This window comes from Rana temporaria, chromosome 6 (assembly GCF_905171775.1).
Source record: "Rana temporaria chromosome 6, aRanTem1.1, whole genome shotgun sequence".
Classification (NCBI taxonomy): domain Eukaryota; kingdom Metazoa; phylum Chordata; class Amphibia; order Anura; family Ranidae; genus Rana; species Rana temporaria.
In genome coordinates, this window is record NC_053494.1 from 123,983,722 (window position 1) to 124,004,830 (window position 21,109).

The following is a 21,109-nucleotide window of genomic DNA, read 5'->3' on the forward strand; positions in this document are numbered from 1 at the left end:
AAGAGGGGGTGGTAGTGGAGGGCAGTATAATGGGAGGGGGGTTAGTGAAGGGCGGAATGATGGGAGGGGGGTAGTAGAGGGCAGTATAATGGAAGAAGGGAAGTATGATGGGAGGAGGTGGTAGTGGAGGGCAGTATAATGGGAGGGTGGGTAGTGGAGGGCAGTATGGGGGGACTATACAGCATGACTGGAGGGGGAAGTGTATGGGAGTGAGCAGAGTGACCATGGGCATGCTCAGGGCAGTGCAGGGAGCATTCCTCCTACCTTTCTTACAGCTGCAGGAAGACCCGAAGTCAGGGGTGGAGCTTAGGTACGAGGAGGAGGAATCCTCCTCCGGCTCTCTCTGAATGCTGGGGCTCCTATCTCCTGCTCGTCATGATGTCACTGGTTGTTAGACGCCAGGAGAGCCGTGCCTAGCAACGAGTTGCTTTGGCAGTGAGCCATGCAGCTTCTGGGGGTGAAATAAAGCGGGTCTCGGACAGAACTAGTTCAGCAGGCAGTGAGGTCCCACCTGGTCCCAGGCATTGATGAGCATGACAGGTACCCCTGCTTCAACCAATTCTTACCTTAAAGTGGATGTAAACCCTCACACATACCCAGTGAAGTAAACAGCCACAGATGATAAACAGGGATGAAACAAACCTCCCTATATAAGTATTGCATCCATTTCTGCTGTCTTCAGCTTTAGATACTGTTTAGAATGTGCCCTTCATGTTAGTTTTTTTTTGCTTCCTGCTTATTGTTGCAGAGAAGCCTGGGAACACAGCCAAGACAGCTGATTGGAGGAAAGGCACACAACCCCTTTACACATAGGTAGAGACTCTAAGCTCTCTCTGTTGTATGTCCAGAGCTGTGCTAATCTATTTATAGCAAACACCCCTGACTCCAAACTCCGGCTGCTCTTATCATAATGTTACAGAAACTTGGCTGATAACAATGGAACTCAGCAAGAGAAAGCTACTAGACACATGGCTTTAGATTTAAACCAGAAAACACTGCAGATATATGTGCCCAGCTCAAATTTCATGAATCGGGTTTACATCCACTTTAACACCTTTCACCTGTTTCAGTGGTGATACAGGACACTATGCTTTATAATACTATATATGTTTTGTGACCTTATCTATTTTTTTATAGTGTCCACCCAATCTTCGCAAACAAGATGGCTATGCCTGCAATTCAAACCAGGTAAGACTTTGTTGTTTGTTGGGTTGAAGAAAATGTAGACATTAACCACGTAAGGACAGAGCCTCGTTTTTAGATTTGGTATTTACTGGTTTAAAACTGTTTTTTTTTTTTTGCTAGAAAATTACTTTGAACCCCCAAACATTATATATTTTTTTCTAACACCCTAGAGAATAAAATGGCGGTTGTTGCAATACTTTCTGTCACACCATATTTGCGCAGCAGTCTTATATGTGCACTTTTTTTGGGAAAAATACACTTTTTTTAATTAAAAAATAAGACAACAGTAAAGTTAGCCCAAAGTTATATTATGACAGATGATGTGAAAGATTATGTTACACCCAGTAAATTGATACTCAACATGTCACGCTTCAAAATTGTGTGGCAAACTTTTACCCTTAAAAATCTCCATAGGCGATGTTTAAAGAATTGCATGTTTTGAGTTACAGAGGAGGTCTGGGGCTAGAATTATTGCTCTCGTTTTAACCACTTAACCCCCGGACCATATTGCTGGTCAAAGACCAGAGCACGTTTTGCGATTCGGCACTGCGTTGCTTTAACTGACAATTGTGCGGTCGTGTGGCATTTACCAAACAAAATTGGCATTCTTTTTTCCCCACAAATAGAGCTTTATTTTGGTGGTATTTGATCACCTCTGTGGTTTTTAGTTTTTGCGCTATAAACAAAAATAGAGCGACAATTTTGAAAAAAATGAATATTTTTTACTTTTTGCTATAATAAATATCCCTCAAAAATGTATAAAAAATGTTTTTTTTCCCCTCAGTTTAGGCCGATACGTATTCTTCTACATATTTTTCATTAAAAAAATCGCGAATAATCGTTTATTGATTGGTTTGCGCAAAAGTTATAGCGTTTACAAAATAGGGGTTTTTTAGTAGTAATGGCGGCGATCAGCTATTTTTTTCGGTACTGCGACATTAATGCGGACACTTCGGACACTTTTGACACAATTTTGGGACCATTGGCATTTTTATAGTGATCAGTGCTATAAAAATGCATTGGATTACTATAAAAATGCCACTGGCAGTGAAGGGGTTAACACTAGGGGGTGGGGAAGGGGTTAAGTATGTTCCCTGGGTGTGTTCTAACTGTAGGGGGGTGGCCTCACTAGGGGAAATGACCGATCTTCTGTTCATACATTGTATAAACAGAAGATCAGCATTTCTCTCCCTGACAGGACCGGGAGCGCCCCTAGAGGCCTGCGCGAGAGCCGAAGTATAGCTACGGGCTCTCGCGCAGGGGAGCCGGCCTGCCGCGGTAAAATGATGGCGGCTGGTCTGCAAGTTGTTAACGATCACGGCAATACCTCACACTTACCTTCACTCTCCCACCACTCCATGCTCCAATTGGAGCAGTATACAGTACATAATACTTCCAGGTATTGGGGAGCATGTGACTTGCTCCCTTTCCTCCCACTTCAGAGCACAGGTGCTTGGCCCAGTTCTGTCATATGTGGTTCTTTGTGGAAATGTTAGTTGCCTGACTGCCATGCTGATAAGTCTACTTTTCTCTGACTCCTCTGATCTACATATTTTTGAGTCAGTGACTCAAAATGTATTGAAGGTTAGAATAATAGCCAGACAACTAATATTTCCAAAAGGAGGTAAGTAGTGGTAGTCCTCATATTCCTATCAAAGGAAGAAATGAGCTTGAGTAAACCTTAGTAATAATCAAAAATATCAACACCTAAGAGCCGGTTCACACTGGGGCTCAGCCGCCTGACGAGTCGCGTCCCATTCTATGCAATAGAACCGTTCTAATAGGAGCGACGCAAGTTGCTCCGACTTAGAAAAAGGTTCTTGCACGACTTCGGGGGCGGCTCGGGGTGACCTGCATTGACTTCTATAAAGAGGTCATTTTGCAGGTCGCCTCTAAAGTCGTCTTCAGGACGCCTTGCGGAGTCGCCCCCGAAGTCGTGCCGCCTAAGTGTGAACCGGCTCTAAAAGTAAAGCTTTGCTTTGTTTAAAATTCCTCTGACTTTGATTAAGTGATTGAGTGTTTGAAACACAAGTTCACTTCAGCTCACTTTACTCTTTTACTATATTTTAATTAATTCACTAAACTCTCATGTAAACATAAATTAAATTTGCCATTTAAAAATTCTAAAAACAGTTTTAGTTGGCGAGCCTGCCATGGAGGTCCATTTAGAGACATCTTGTTATTGGGAGACAATTGTCTGCCAATTTTGCTCTGTTTTAAGATTTTACATCATGAGATTTTTTCACATGAGAGCCTTGCCTAAAATACTGTAAGAAATTAACAGGTAAAATAATTACATTTCTTGCATGTATCACGTGTGGTATGTACAAATAATCATTTTAACAGAAAAAATATAATTAGGTGTTATTTTGAAATTTTATATATCTGTTTTGGACATTCAAATATATTTCAGGGACGTTGTTACAATGGGGAATGCAAGACAAGAGACAATCAGTGCAAACACATCTGGGGACAAAGTAAGTTATTACTGAATCAGCTATGCAATTGTATTTCTTTGTTTTTATTTTAGTTACTATATCTATTACAGTTTATTTAGATACAGCCCATCTATTGCGTTAAATGCTCTTTGTTTCAAAATTAATTGTTCTATCATATTTACTTCAATCGATTTCAGTAAGGCAGCTATCAGGAATTCATTCTCAAAGGAAGCAAAACAAAGGGGACAGGATACATTTTCATACAAGTACATGGTACAGCAGGCACATATCAGGAATATAACATTTTGGGTTGACATATGATTTAAGTGAGACTTTCTGACATATATCTTGCATATTCCCTGTCATAGTTCCTAGCGGCACTGTTGTCCATTTTGAAGCTTTGGGTGTTCTGATTACATTGAGACAATCTTGCCCATTCTGTTTCATGCTTCTTTCTAAAAACTTAAAGGGGTTGTAAAGGTACAATTTTTTTTCCTAAACAGCTTCCTTTACCTTAGTGCAGTCCTCCTTCACTTACCTCGTCCTTAGATTTTGCTTTTAAATGTCCTTATTTCTTCTGAGAAATACTCACTTCCTGTTCTTCTGTCTGTAACTCCACACAGTAATGCAAGGCTTTTTCCCTGGTGTGGAGTGCCATGCTCACCACCTCCCTTGGACTACAGGAGAGTCAGGACACTCTCTACGTTGCAGATAGAGAAATGAGCTGTGTGTTAGTGGGCGTCCTGACTCTCCTGTAGTCCAAGGGAGGTGGCGAGCACGACACTCCACACCAGGGAAAAAGCCTTGCATTACTGTGTGGAGTTACAGACAGAAGAACAGGAAGTGAGGATTTATCAGAAGAAATAAGGACATTTAAAAGAAAAATCGAAGGATGAGGAAAGTGAAGGAGAACTGCACTAAGGTAAAGGAAGCTATTTAGGGGGAAAAAATTGTCCCTTTACAAGCCCTTTAAAGAATCTGGTCATTATAGAAAATCAGTACTAAATCCAGAAGGGACAACAGAGGTATTTTATAGCCTCAAGAAATAGCCAGCCCAGGGAACTCAAGACAGATCTTACACCATTGGATTCATGGAGGGATATTAGAAACCATTCATTGGCACAAATCACCATAACTTACTAAAAAATTGTTCTAGTTGGACTGGTACTGTAATCCCTTAGAGAGCACAGTCATTTGATCTATAGACTAAATAGTAATGTTCCAGCAAGCTCTAGCTGCCTAACTTTTTCCAAGGATTCCCAATCCTACCTGCTCTCTCTGCATTACGATTGGGTTGTTACTAACGAGTGCTGGGTAGGCATAAGGTGTGTATTTGTGGCCATGCAAAGTTGGCACCAAACTTTGCGTGCCCACAATTCTCGGGCTGGGCAAACCTCTGGCTACTACATACAGTAATCATACAGAGGGACCTGCTATGGATTTTGCAGGGGACCACAGATTGATTTTGTTTTCTGTTTTCTTACATATGGTTCTTTTTAAATTCCATACCAGAACCATAGCCTTGATGAGGGTATGGTATGAAATTTAAAAAGGACCATGCCATTTTTCTTTTCTTGTGGGATCACCCTTTAAAATCCATACCAGACCCTGATCAACTTTAAGGGTCTGGTATGAATGTTGTGGGGAATGTCATAGTGGCAATTTAAATAGTATTAGATAGTATTTAAATTGTAATAATATTTTAAATAGTATTCTTTCAATCTAAATGCCACTTTTGGTTTTGTATATCCTACAGATATGCCATTTCACAGGCAGGTTTAAAGCACTCCCCAAGAATGTTATTTAAAAGATGACGACAACTTGCTTAAGCTGCTCATCTTCAGTTGTTGAGACCCTTTTGAGAGCTAGGGAACCTACTATGAACCTTGTGTATACTACTATAAAGTATGCAATAAGTTCATAGACTTTGCAAGTTCAAAGGTCCCTGCTGTAAAGTATATACTGGATTTTCTTCAGGCAGCAACTTCAGAGTTCAAGTCTAGGCTCTGTCTGCTCAGCTGGTGAATCAATTCTGTGTAAGAATTCACCTTCCAAGAAGACCTCCTTGTGATTTAAAGAAGTGCTGGACATGTCTCATTCTTCATTTATTCTAGATCAAGCTTCTTCAATATAGACATTGTCATTGAATGAAGTATTTTAGCTTTCACTTCAATGAGCAGTGTTTCAGATTTCTAAGCTTTAGGCTGCAATCTGTCTTATTGCTTGAATTTCGTAGACAGAGTAGTCCTGCAACTTCTTCCTCAGCATTATCTAAAAGTCTTCAGATCTTTCCATCAAAATCGGGACATTGTCTTGCCAATATTCCAGATTAAAGTTTCTGATCTGCCACATGCCATGGATGTTGGCACAAAGTTAAAATATATAGTGATGCAACTGCTTCTTTCAGAAAGTCAGACAACCTATTCTTCATTTCTGGTGGCATCAGAAAAGCACTTCCTACATCCACTAGGACAATTGCATTGCACCTGGTCAAAACAATCTGAAGAGCAAAAGAATACAGATCCATCAATTAATTTCATGGCCCACTCTACCAGAGTGATTACGTTCTTATGGGTGGAATTTGGAGGTGTTTGTTCAGAGTTAATACATACGTTAGCAATACATTACATACATTAGGCCTCGTACACACGACCAGTTTCCTCGGCAGAATCCATCAAGAAACTTGGTGGGAGAGGTTTTTTTTGCCGAGGAAACTGGTCGTGTGTACATTTTTCATCGAGGAAACTGTCGAGGAACTCATCGAGCCAAAAAGAGAGCATGTTCTCTTTTTCCCTTGACGGGAATGGAGAAAATTGGCTCGTCGAGTTCCTCGACAAGTCTAACAAGGAACTCGACGAGGAAAATGATGTGTTTCGCCCGCCGAGTTTCTCGGTCGTGTGTACGAGGCCTGACACGTTCCAAACCTATTACAAAGTCAGCAATGACCACAGTGGAGTCTGGTTGTTCAGTTTTGAATGAATGTAAGTTGTCCAAATACCTTGTTTGGTGTGTTATGTCCCATGTATATGCTGCAATGTTTTTGTCAGGAAACTGGAAAAATTTATACTTGCATAGCAGTAATTTTCCCTTCCTGATAATAAAGCATAGCAGCATACAAATTTTCAGGGCTTTCACATTGAGTATATTTACAATAACAATGTCCTTTTTGAGGGGATTTCATTTATTGTATAACTGGCTTTGTGAGCAAGAAGAGAATGAAACCGTATCCATGAGTATGCTGCCATGCTTCAGGAAAGGAAAATTACTATTAGATAAGTATACAATTTTCTGGTTTATAATTTTCTTTTGCTGTCATGGCAGAAGCTTCAGGGTCGGACAAATATTGTTATGAAAGACTGAATGCAGAAGGCACAGAGAAAGGAAATTGTGGAAAGGATGGAGGTAACTGGATCAAGTGCAGCAAACAGTAAGTTAAAAAGAGCTAGTTGTTATAAGAATGGACATGGACAGTTCAAGGAACGTTCTCCTAATATTATTGCTATATATAAGCCAACATTGTTTCCTGACTTATGTAGGAATAGCAGAATGAATGTCCCTTCATATAATTTGCCAAGGGATCCAATTGTCCAAAAAGTTACCATTGGTTATGGGTCCTATGTGTGAGAATATAAGGATTGATTTACTAGAAATAGAACATGTTTACTGTGTAAAGTGTATATTCACTTAGCTTAGCACATACGGTGAACCAATTATCTAATCATGTGCTTCACTTTATCTACTAAGTGAACAATCTATATTTCTTTAGTAAACCAACCTCTTTCTGTGTAAGTGAAACATACATGAACATCTAAGCTGGCTGTAAACAATATCAGTTTTCATTTCTCATTGTTTTATCAATATATTCATTAATAACCTTATCAGCGCCAGTAGCAGGTGGGGATTTAACAGTGTCAAGCCTCGTACACACGACCGAGTTTCTCGGCAAAAACCAGCAAGAATCTTGCTGTTTTTTGTTTTTTTTTGCAGAGGAAACCGATCGTGTGTACACTTTTCAATGAGAAAACCATCGAGGATCTCGTCGGGCCAAAAAGAAAGCATGTCTTCTTTTTCCTCGACGGGAATGGGAAAATTTGGCTCGCCGAGATCCTCGGCAGCTTCACAAGGAACTCGACGAGCAAAACGATGTGTTTCGACCGTCAAGTTCCTCGGACGTGTGTACGAGGCTTTAGGCACAGTAGGCATGTGTCTATTGGTGACAGAGGCAAAGGTGGGTTTTTTTTCTGTATTATTATTGGCTATTTTTTCTGTCATGCTTAGGAGTAGTTTATATTAGTGGTATATTATCACAATATTCTAAGCCAGGAAAAAAAATAGCTAATAGGTTTAAAATGGATAGTAGAGGGGTATTACTCCAAAAGTTTTGTTCATAGGCACCAGTTAATAAGATCAAACCCTGCCTAATAGGATTATTGTATGACATTATTTGTGATCCAATTATATTGCACTCAGAATGTCTAACATGACTTGTTCTAAATGCTTGATTTCTGATTTTCTCTTAACTTCCTGTAAAGAGTTTGCTTAAAAGTGAAAACTTTTTTGCTTTGAGTAGAGTAGGGAATGAATGTAACACCTATCAGGATTTTGTTGCTGTCTGTGTCACCACAAGGGAATTAAATCTTTCTATGTGTCCCGGTGACTCAGTTTAGGGAGATGTTCTCTCTCTTCCTATTGGATTTGCAGGACATGAAAATAAAAAAAAAGTCTTCCTAAAGGCACAGATTACATAAAAAAATATATAATAAAAACAAAGGGGGTTTTACCTCTCATCATGCTATTCAAAAGACAGAAAAACTGCTTTGGATTTAGACATGCTTAACGTACCATTGGACTAATCACAAAGGCAGAAGGCATTTCAGAAGTAACATTTTCCCTACTTTAGGAGTGTAACATGTTAAAGGGCTATGTATTGCATGTCCCATTCCTTTGTATACTTTCTAAATGTTGTAGTGTGTAAAGCACGCCATACACGGTCGAATTTTGAATGAAGTTTCTTTTCGAAATCAGAACTTTTTTTTTTTTTGTGATCCAAAGATGCCACCATTGAATTTCGAAAATTCGGCCGACCAAGCCTTCATGTTGCTACAGAAAAAAAAAATTGTGATCGGGAATCTTCTTTTCTCTCTGGGAATTTTCTTTTCTTGCACATGCACATTTTTTTTTCTATTACATTTCTTGCACGATTCTCCCATCATTGATTAGAAAATCGTTTGTTTTTCCAAAAATTTCCAACATGTCTGATTCCTCAAATTTGATTGCTGCATTAAAATCGGCTGTTGCTGCAGCCCACTAATGGTGCGAAATAGGAACAAAAATTCTTAGATACGATTTTAGAAAGAAAATTATTTCGAAATTCGAATCGTGTATGGCCGGCATAAGACTTGGAGTGACAATGCATTTCCTTTTTTTTTTTTATAGCTGATGTTAGCATACGCAAGATTTACTTGATTAACACTTTCTAGTATTAGTGTGTGAAGCTTTCTATTTTACATGCCATAATCAATGTAGGAGTTATGTCTGTATGATTTTTAATAACATGGATGCAATAATCCATACTTCAACAACTTCGCAGGCTCACAGTGAAGTGTTCATTGACATTATTATATTGTTATTTGACATTTGTGGTACATTATTGATATACAAGTAAATACTAAAAACAATAATTTAAGAAGCAATGATGTGCAAGAATGTGAGTCTCTGTGCTAAAATGCAATGAAACAGATAACAGATGTGCAAAATATTCCAAAAGATAAAAATAGACACTTAAAAATACAAAATGAATGATATATCTTCATGCAATGATGTGCAAAATGTGAGTCTCTGTGCAAAATGCAATGAAACAAAAAATCCAATGTCATATAGACTGATCCAATGTCCACAATTTTTTTATGGTGTAGGGTGCTCCCAACAAATCACAAGGTGGAGCACCTTGTGATTTGTTTGGAGCAACTTACACCATAAAAAAAATGGTGACCCTGTTTCCCCCAGCCTCTCACCTTGGCTGGCTTATAATTAAGCCTCTTAACCACTTGACCACCGGGCCTATTTTGGCACTTCTCTCCTTCATGTAAAAATCTCAATTTTTTTGCTAGAAAATTCATCAAAACCTCCAAACATTATATATATATATATTTTTAGCAGACACCCTAGGGAATAAAATGGCGGTCATTGCAACTTTTTTTTCTCGCACGGTATTTGCGCAATCATTTTTCGAACGCCTTTTGTTGTGAAAAAAAAACGGTTTTATGAATTAAACAATAACAAAACAGTAAAGTTAGCCCAATTTTTTTTGTATAATGTGAAAAATGATGTTACGGCGAGTAAATAGATACCTAACATGTCATGCTTTAAAATTGCGCACACTCATGGAATGGCGCCAAACTTCGCTACTTAAAAATCTCCATAGGCAACGCTTTACATTTTTTAACAGGTTACTATTTTCGAGTTACAGAGGAGGTCTAGAGCTAGAATTGTTGCACATGCTCTAACGCACGCAATGATACCTCACATGTGGGGTGTGAACATGCGTGTTCGCTTCTGCGCGCGAGCTACCGGGGACAGGGGCGCTTAAAAAAAATATTTTTTTTTTCATTTTATTTTACTTATTTTTACACTTTTTTTTGTATCACTTTTATTCCTATTACAAGGAATGTAAACATCCCTTGTAATAGGAAATAGTGTGACAGGTCCTCTTTATGGAGAGATGTGGGGTCAATAAGACCCCACATCTCTCCTCCAGGCTTACAAGCATGAGATCGTGAAAAAAAATCACCAATCTCATGCCCACAGCCGCGATTGCGGCTTTGTTTACTTTCAGTTACCGGGCGTGACGTCATAACGTCGCGCCCGGGCCTCCGACACCAGTCATCTGGTCACCAGTCATCTCTATGCTTCCCAGCCAGCGCCGGCCGATTCACTCTCTCCGTGCCCCCGATGGCATGGGAGAGACCGGAGAAGCACCGGATGGCGGCGAGAGGGAGGGGGACGTCCCCCTCCCGCTGCCTATAAGAACGATCAAGCAGCGAAACTGCCGCTTTGATCATTTTTATCGTGCAGAGAATGGGCGGCTGAAGACGGTGATATCTGAATGATGCCTGTAGCTGCAGGCATCATTCAGATATCACTGCACAAAGTGGAGGACGTCATATGACGTCCTCGGTTGTTTAGTGGTTAATAATCACACTGGTGGCAGCTCCTGTATAGTAAAGCACTCTTAACCACAGGCAGGTCCCTTTAAGTCCACAGCGACAGCGACTAAAAAACCCTTTCTCATGGGCAGATGGCTCCCAACGGAATACATAAAAGAATGAACACGCTCCATAGTGTAAAAACGTATGAACAACTTTTAATAAAAAACGTAGATGCACTCACATTTAGGGATGACACAACAGGCACAAACAATATCTTCTCCGCTCCCTGCCGGGAGCGGAGATGACGTCACCACCGGCTTTCCACCCTCACGCGTTACGTGGCTGTACACGCCACTTAATAATAGGGTATCCTATGACGGCCGGGAGCGGAGAAGATATTGTTTGTGCCTGTTGTGTCATCCTTAAATGTGAGTGCATGGAGCGTGTTCCTTCTTTTATGTATTCCGCTGGGAGCCATCTGCCCATGAGAAAGGGTTTTTAGTCGCTGCCGCTGTGAATTTAAAGGGACCTGCCTGTGGTTATGAGTGCTTTACTATACAGGAGCTGCAGCCAATGTGATTATTAAGAGGCTTAATTATAAGCCAGCCAAGGTGAGAGGCTGGGGGAAACAGGGTCACATGGAGCACCTTGTGATTTGTTTGGAGCACCTTACACCATAAAAAAATTGTGGACATTGAATCAGTCTGCATGACATTGGATTTTTTGATTCATTGCATTTTGCACATAGACTCACATTTTGCACATCATTGCATGAAGATATATCATTCATTTTGTATTTTCAAGTATCTATTTTTTATCTTTTGGAATATTTTGCACATGATTACGTTTGTTATCTGTTTCATTGCATTTTTGCACAGAGACTCAAATTTTTGCACATCATTTCATGAAGATTTATCATTCATTTTGTTGTTGTCATTTTTTTTTGAACATTTTGCACATTATTACATTTGCTATTTGCTGCTGTTTATTATTATTTATTTATTTAGATTATTAGGCCCTTTTTAGTGTGGTTTGCGCATTAGTTCCCCCTGTTTTAATAATTTCAGAAGGTTATATTGAGGGATGTACATTGAATGAATAAAAAGCACTAGCAATGTCATTTATTTTTACTTTTTTTTTGCAGTGATGTATTTTGTGGATTTTTGCTGTGTGCAAATGTATCTAAAACCCCTCGTATTGGCAAATTAGAGGGTGACATTCCACCAACATACATTAATCACCAAAAGAGAGTTCTGGACTGCAGGTATTTATTTAAAGTTTTGCATACTTTATAAATATTTTTTGTACTATTATTATTGTGAACAGAGGTGAATTACAACAAAGGTAGAATGGGGGGCTACCTCAGGCCCAAGACTCCGCACTTCACATAAGATTCTGCACTTCACTGCTATTTCAGCTCTGCAAGTCTTTCTGGGTCTTTCCTACTGCTGTTTTTGACAAGTCATTGAAATAAATAAAATTTACATTTCATTTAAATGTATCAAAATGAACGTCAAAACACATTCTAATGTGCATAATTGCATTTGGATGGGCATGAGGACATTCCATATTGCACATTCAATGACATGCCAAAAATGGACAAGTGTGTATGGGCCCTTAGACTTTCCTTGAGAAAGTGTTCAACAATGGCAGGTTTCATACTTCCTTTAAGGCTTTTATATATATATATATATATATATATATATATATATATATATATATATATATATATATATATATATATATATATATATATATACAGGGAGTGCAGAATTATTAGGCAAGTTGTATTTTTGAGGATTAATTTTATTATTGAACAACAACCATGTTCTCAATGAACCCAAAAAACTCATTAATATCAAAGCTGAATATTTTTGGAAGTAGTTTTTAGTTTGTTTTTAGTTTTAGCTATTTTAGGGGGATATCTGTGTGTGCAGGTGACTATTACTGTGCATAATTATTAGGCAACTTAACAAAAAAAAAAATATATACAGTAGGTGAACCCGATATTGTGTCAATCTCGCTCTCTTTCTCGGCGAGATTGAGCACCTACGAGCCCCATCGCGGGAGCCAGCGCCGAGCTGGCTTGCCGCGATGGAGACAGAGCCGTCATAGAAGCGACGGGAGATCCGACTTGGATTCCCGCCAATTCTACACGTGTGCGGCGTTTGTTATGAATCCTGAGGGGGAAGTCCCCGCCGGATTTTAAAAAAAAATCCGGCATGGGTCCCCCCCTCAGGAGCATACCGGGCCCTTAGGTCTGTTATGGGTTGTAAGGAGAGCCCCCCTACGCCAAAAAAAAACGGCGTAGGGGGTCCTCCTACAATCCATACCAGACCCGTATCCAAAGCACGCTACCCGGGCAGCCAGGAAGGGAGTGGGGACGAGCGAGCGCCCCCCCCCCCCTCCTGAGCCGTACCAGGCTGCATGCCCTCAACATGGGGGGGTTTGGTGCTCTGGGGCAGGGGGGCGCACTGCGGCCCCCCCACCTCAGAGCACCCTGTCCCCATGTTGATGAGGACAGGGCCCCTTCCCGACAACCCTGGCCGTTGGTTGTCGGGGTATGCGGGCGGGAGGCTTATCGGAATCTGGGAGCCCCCTTTAATAAGGGGGCCCCCAGATACCGGCCCCCCACCCTAAGTGAATGAGTATGGGGTACATTGTACCCCTACCCATTCACCTGCAAGAAAAGTGGTAAAAACACAAATAAACCACACAGGGTATTAAAATATTTTATTAGTCTGCTCCGGAGGCCCCCCCTGTCTTCTTTATTAGCTCTTTTACCATGGGGAGCTTCTTCTTTGACGTCTTCGGGTGGGTGGGGGCCGCCGTCTGGTTCTCTTCCACCGCCGGGGGGGGGTCGCCTTTAAAAAAGCCCCCACCCCCCGGCGGGTTTCCTCCGGCGTCTTCGGCGGGGGGGCTTCTTCTTCCGCTATCCCGACGGGTCTTCTCTGCTATCCGGGGGGTCTCCTTCTATGTTCGCCGCTCTCCGCTGTTGACTCGGCGCACCCCGGTTCTTCGTCTCGCTGTCCGGTGCCTTCTTCCATGCTTTACGTCTTCTTCTCCTTCCGTGCTGTGAGTTCTTCTTCCGCGCTGTGACGTCATGTTCTTCACTTCTCTTCTTCTCCCGATGTTGACACGCCGGCTCTTCTCGCTGAAATGACGGATGTGCGCCTTGCATCGGACCTATATAGGCCTCACAGTCCCATCATGCTCTGTACCAATCCAGCCACGGGCCCATCCATCTGGCCCATCAAGACTCACTCTCATTTCATCAGTCCATAAAACCTTAGAAAAATCAGTCTTGAGATATTTCTTGGCCCAGTCTTGACGTTTCAGCTTGTGTGTCTTGTTCAGTGGTGGTCGTCTTTCAGCCTTTCTTACCTTGGCCATGTCTCTGAGTATTGCACACCTTGTGCTTTTGGGCACTCCAGTGATGTTGCAGCTCTGAAATATGGCCAAACTGGTGACAAGTGGCATCTTGGCAGCTGCACGCTTGACTTTTCTCAGTTCATGGGCAGTTATTTTGCGCCTTGGTTTTTCCACACGCTTCTTGTGACCCTGTTGACTATTTTGAATGAAACGCTTGATTGTTCGATGATCACGCTTCAGAAGCTTTGCAATTTTAAGAGTGCTGCATCCCTCTGCAAGATATCTCACTATTTTTTACTTTTCTGAGCCTGTCAAGTCCTTCTTTTGACCCATTTTGCCAAAGGAAAGGAAGTTGACTAATAATTATGCACACCTGATATAGGGTGTTGATGTCATTAGACCACACACCTTCTCATTACAGAGATGCACATCACCTAATATGCTTAATTGGTAGTAGGCTTTCGAGCCTATACAGCTTGGAGTAAGACAACATGCATAAAGAGGATGATGTGGTCAAAATACTCATTTGCCTAATAATTCTGCACTCCCTGTATATATATATATATATATATATATATATATATATATATATATATATATATATATATATATATATAAACAGTTGTGCTCATATGTTTACATACCCTGGCAGAATTTATGATTTCTTGGCCATTTTTCAGAGAATATAAATGTTAACAAAAAATGTTTTTTCACTCATGGTTACTGTTTGGCTGAAGCAATCTATTATGAATCAACAGTGTTTACTGTTTTAAATCATAATGGCAACAGCAACTACACAAATGACCCTGATCAAAAGTTTAATACCCTGGTGATTTTGGCATGATAAAATGCGCACACGTTGACACAAAAGGGTTTGAATGGCTATTAAAGGTAACCATCCTCACCAGTGATGGCCAAGTTGACCTGTCATTGGCTACAGCAGAATAAAGTGAAGGTTCTGAAGTGGCTATCTCAGTCTCCTGACCTCAATATCATTGAACCACTCTGAGGAGATCTCAAATGTGCATTTCGTGTAAGACAGCATAAGAATTTACAGGAACTGGAGGCTTTTTGCCAAGAAGAATCAGCAGCTTTACCATCTGAGAAGATAAAGAGCCTCATCCACAAATACCACAAAAGACTTCAAGTTGTCATTGATGTTAAAAGAGGCAATACACAGTATTAAGAACTGGGATATGTAAACTTTTGATCAGGGTCAGTTGGGCAGTTTGTGTTGCCATTATGATTTAAAAAGAGTAAACACAGTTGATTCATAAATGGCTTCAGCCAAACGCTAACCGTGAGTGAAAGAAAAGTTTTTGTGTTATTCATATTCTCCGAAAAATGACCAAGAAATCATAAATTCTGCCAGGGTATGTAAACTTATGAGCACAACTGCATACATGTATAATATATATATATATATATATATATATATATATATATATATATATATATATATATATATATATATATATATTGTAGATCTCTGCAATACATTTACCAGTGTTTCACCATTTAAACATTGGGCAGGTACAGAATAATTGCTGTTGATGTCCCAAAAAATGTAGTATGCTTCTATCTTCTATAACAACCCTCTGAATTTAATAGCATGTGTTTTCAGCCCTGCCTACCTAATTTTTGATGCATTACAAAAAACACACACCTATCCACATCTCCCCTCCACCTCCTCATTCCTCATCTTCATAACACATTCTTGTGCACAGACAAAAATCACAGGAAGTTATCAGTTTACTGATTTCTGGCAAAATTAACAGGTATTTTTTCACTTGTCAAACATGTTCAATTGTATATTTAGCAACCAATATGGAGCAAATAAGAGAAGTTCATTTTTAAGGTTTACATACACTTTAAAGTGGAACTAAAGTCCCCAATACTTACCCTCTGATTCAATTGTCGGATACCTGTGAGGTCCCTCACCAGTGCTGACATCTTCTTCCTGGTTTCTCCTGGGTGCCAGTCTTTGACCATCTTGGTTGGCCAGGAGCGGATGGCGTCACTAACTCCTCTACAATAAAAAGCCTGCCTGCCTGTTTTTTTTTTTTTTATTTACACTTTAGTTCCACTTTAAAGTAGAACTATAGGGACATATTTTTTTTATTTTAGATAGAGTAAAGAAGGGTTATGATCCCTGTAAGATTTATTTTTGCCGTATTTGTTCCTTTGGGGAGATTTCCCTACACTTCCTGTCCCATAGCCAAAACAGGAAGTGAGAGGAAATCCTTGCAAATTAAGGGCATTTCTTGGGAACCCCCAGGTCAATAGAACTAGTGTCCCCATTGGAAGACTTCCCCTCTATTGCTTTTCTGGGAACAACCCAAAATTTCACTTTCAATCATAATGTTAAACAGGACAAATCGAGAGGGTAAATCTCCCTAATAGGGATGGAGGCAGCAATAAAAACTGTCAGGTGTTCTAATCACTCTCTACTCTATCCAAAACTAAAAAAAAAAGTTTTGCTTTTAGTTATACTTTAGGATAATTAAATGAACATGCATAATTTACTTGCATATCCCCTGTTTCTGGGAGCATGTTTTAATATTATCTCCCAACATCACATTTGCAATTTGTGAAGAATTGTCCACTGCATAGGACCACTGCATTGTTCCATGGTACAATTATTTGATTGCTGGTTTCAAATAGGTTTTTCTACAGAAAATGTAAAAACAAATAAGTGTTTGTTGCTCTACTGCAGTGTAATTATCTCTTTACACAGTGGTGCCCATATTCTTTTGGATGATGAAACTGACATGGGATATGTAGAAGATGGAACACCATGTGGCCCATCAATGATGTGCTTAGACAGAAAATGTCTCCATATTTCATCACTAAACATCAGTAGCTGTCCAATGGGCTCAAATGACAAAGTCTGTTCTGGACATGGGGTAAGTTTATTTTAGAACTGTTAGAAAAAGCCCTAAAAATCAACTGTGGAAGACTTATTCCTACCTCTAAAGTAGTAAAATGAAATTGACCTCACCTACTATGAGAGCTTTTAAAATCTACCTACTGTATGTTCTGTACAATGTACATGTTTAGTGCTGTATTTCCATTTCCTACTTTACCCTAGCATGTGCTTGTGCCCAGACTATGGACATTAAACTATTTACATATTCTCAACACGCAGTAAAATAAAATTAAACAAGCCCTCACCTCTGTAGCTACTTGTACTGTGAAGTAATTTGTTCTCTAAGATCCCCAAAAATGACAACAAAGAATCTAAAGTCAAGTTTCAGTCTGTTTCTAACAGCTTACAAACACCTGGTGTGTTTTTACATTAGAAGGCTGTCAGGCTACTGAAATCTGCTCACAAAGAAAAATGTGATTTCAGTTCCTCTGTTGTGAACTTTAAAAACACATTTCTCCACAATGTGTCTAGTTTCAAAGTGTAATGGTGGCTTTTTTCAAAGCACTTTCACTGCTTTTTTAAACTATACAAATACTTTAGAGTGCAAAATTGACCATACATGGCAATACGTGGCAATTTAATTGTTGAAATTAAAAGATGAAACTTTCAAATCTATTATTTGTCAAAGTTGCAGAAGCAGTTGAAAGCATAAAATAGTAATTGACTCACTGATAAGGAGATGGGATTCAAATTGCTCTCATCGAACAGGCTAAAAAATACAATCATGTAGGCAGTTGCAGTTTACCCTCCCCTCTGTACGTAGTGCTGTGTTGCTGACCACTCTACAGAGGGAATAGAGCAGTGATGGTGAACCTTGGCCCCCCTTAGATGTTTTGGAACTACATTTCCCATGATGCTAAACTACACTGCAGAGTACATGAGCATCATGGGAAATGTAGTTCTAAAACATCTGGGGTTCCAAGGTTCACCATCACTGGAATAGAGCATGAGAAGAACATTGGTCTGACTAGACACTGCAGCACTGGATGACCCCAGTGGCCATCTTTAGAGAGGGCAATGATAATAGTAGTACCCCACTGCAGTTGGCGCACAGTTGTGAAGTGGATAGTGTAGGGACAGAATGACACTTCTTAGGGATGGCTCATTTAACCTAGAGAGTGGTTCCTGATGAGAAAGGACAGAATAGGGAAACTGCTGCCAGCGCTGGTAGTACCAGAAAGCCTGTGCTGTGATTTGGAACCCACGTCAGTTTGCTATTTGCCAATACTACACCACTTGTCTACAGCCACCCTTCTACTCAGATGTTGCTTCGGTCAAGTAAGCCTGCCAAAGTGACAATCTGTTAAATGCTAGAGTCTTGCTATAGTGACACTAACCTTGCTGGAACTTCTGCAACTGTGTTCTTGTGATATTGTGCTCCAGGTGTTATTTATTTAATTGAGCTTTTAGGTCAAGAACGTTGGCACTCTACCCCAATTGGTGTTTGTCTACCTACAATTAAACTAAATAATTGTGCCAATTTCTTTGGGCCTCTGTGTTCCATTCTTCCACATTTGGTACCAACTCCTTGGCCCTTTCCACAATTTCTATTTACTATAGCAAGAAAGGTTGTTGTTGGAGGGACAATGAGATGGACTTTCTAGGCACTAATCGTTGTAAAAATATTATTTTATTGAAACAAATAACTATACTATAGTTTTTTTCCATTTCCATTTTATTTTGATAATTCAATAAAAATGTATTGAAGCTTTTCCCAGGTTTCACTTCACAATTGACTGAATTCTGGTGCCTGATCAAACTCATGGGTGATATATTGCATCAGTTACTGATGTTGTGTTCATATTTAAGTGGTTCAAAAAGTGTTTAACATTGATTGATTTGACTGGTTTAAATTTGATTTGACTGACTGAAATTTCTCTGCAAACCCTTCAGTGATTGTTGAATGCTGTGCTGTTCTGACAGGCAAAGCTATGGCATTTCCTTCTGGTCTCCACATTAGTATTAGCCATAAAGAATGCTTATCATAGTGATTGGCAAGTTGGAAAATATGGGAGCACAGCTTCGGAGCAATCTCCTTTATTATATAGACATTTTTTTAATTTTACCATGTAAAACAGCTTGGCCACAATGAATGGTTTTGAAAGGCTGCTGCAGATATGTGCAGATGTATCTCTAGTTGCCTACTCTCTATACCTGCAGAGTTTGTGTTCTTTTTTCTCTTTATAGAGTTTCTTTAAAGAATAAAGAATTAAAGAAACATGCCAAAAACTCTTGCAGAGTTGGATTTAAATACCACTACACACTTCATTTATTTAAGGAGATACTATCACCTTAACCGTGGATGGTAAAAAGTGACAATGTCTGTGCAAGGTCTCTGCAAGGGACTCCTCCCTTCTCACACACCTATAGTCACCTTACCAGCTTTGCTGTTTTTCCTTCTTCGCAACATGCAACAATACCTGGCACCCAGAGGAGGAGGAGCATAGTCCCTCCTCACCCTTTGACACTGTTTGGGTTTAGCAGCCAATCACTAGGACTGTGCACTTGCACATGGCTAGAGGAGTGAAGTCACTGTTTCCCCTAATCGCAGACACCAACCATTTCAGTGCCAGCTGCGGAGTAAGAACTGGCAAGCGAACGTTGGTAAAGTGAGTATGGAGGGGCAGGGAGCAGGGTCTTTGGCAGAAACCTTGCATGAGCAAAGTTGCAGTGTCTCTTTCAACAGCGCCTACCAGGGCTCAAGTCCTGCGGGAACATGTGGGAACGGAGTTCCTGCACTTTTTTCACAGCAGGAACTCGGTTCCCTTTGCAGGACTAGAGCAGCCGAGCCGCCCAAGCCAATCCTTCACTAAGCGGCGATGCCCAGCTCGAGTCACTGTCAGGGGCAGGCGAACCTTAGTAATCCTTTATGTTACTGGCCGCTTCCTGTATATGGATTCATCAGGTAGTGTGCGGGTATTCCGTCACTTCCTCGATGCCGCAATGTCTCCTGGGAGCTTTTGTCATTGTTTCCAGGAGACATTGCGGAGGTCTGTCGCAAGTTTTTGCGGGATTTAGAAAGACCTCCGCACACTCTAAGGTACAGTGGATAAAAATAAAAAAAAACATGCGGTTTAGTAATTATGCTTAAGAGCGTATCATTTTTTTTTTTTGGTGGGGGAGGGGATCTTGGGTGGGAGTTCCCACACTTTTTTCCCCAGGACTTGACCCCTGGCGCCTACAGAATCTATAAAAATAATTCATAGAATGTGCAACATATTGCAAAGATACCATTTGTAGTTCCTAATACCATTCAGTTATTTTCAGGTTTGCAGCAATGAAGCCACATGTATATGCTCTTCCAACTGGGCAGGAACGGACTGCAGCATTTATGACCCAAAAAAAGACATTCCTGAAAAAAAAGAGGAAGTACCGAAGGGTTTGTTCCATTTTCTTATGTTGTTTATTAGCTACTACATTAAGTCATATAACATAGGGAAGCAGGAAATATGCCAGAGCTATGTCACATGCCTTTATGTACACAGTTTTTTTTTAGATTCTGTAATAAACTGTTATTACTGGGATCATTTCTTTGGTAAAACCACATGAATTGTAGTTAATTACCTCAAAACAAAGACAGCAAGTGCTATAGATTGGTTATGAATAACACCTAGGTAATTGTACAGTTTTAAAGTGTATATCCAGCCCAAATTCTTTTTTTTGTAGAATTTATTAGAACCCCAGTGTTTTCACTGCTATTTGAGGGTCCACTACATAGATTTCCCTTGACTTACTGTCACAGCGATAATCTTTAACCAAATAAGAAGTGATAATAAATTACCAAGGACAACATAGATGAAAATAAAAGTGCTTTTTTATTTTATTTATTTAAGTGGAGTAGGGGAAAGCAGCTTTCCATTGCATTCTATGTCTCTGTTGCAGATTTTCCCTGTGTGGTAAAATCATTGTCACTGGAAGGAAAAGCTCTCAAATAGATAGCAGTTGAACCCTTCATAGGGTTCTTTCCTCTCCTTACTCCATTCAAAGCTGAAAAAAAAAGTTTGGGTTGGACTCCCCTGTCTGAATGTGATAATGGG

The 21,109-nt window shown here is 40.1% G+C and overlaps 1 protein-coding gene across 6 annotated transcripts in view; it reads left to right on the forward strand.

Annotated features, from left to right (window-relative positions):
• The window catches only part of ADAM23 (ADAM metallopeptidase domain 23), a 293,859-nt gene that overhangs the window by 231,826 nt on the left and 40,924 nt on the right, over positions 1-21,109 (forward strand). For 4 of the 6 annotated variants that reach the window (XM_040357304.1, XM_040357306.1, XM_040357305.1 and 1 more), the window contains exons 19-24: positions 1,138-1,188; positions 3,599-3,662; positions 6,945-7,050; positions 11,916-12,035; positions 16,881-17,049; positions 20,340-20,451. In XM_040357304.1, the coding sequence (XP_040213238.1) occupies positions 1,138-1,188; positions 3,599-3,662; positions 6,945-7,050; positions 11,916-12,035; positions 16,881-17,049; positions 20,340-20,451 (622 nt within the window). Of the gene's footprint in view, positions 1-1,137; positions 1,189-3,598; positions 3,663-6,944; positions 7,051-11,915; positions 12,036-16,880; positions 17,050-20,339; positions 20,773-21,109 lie in introns of those variants that run through there. The other 2 variants (XM_040357303.1, XM_040357302.1) reach the window with 2 other exon arrangements.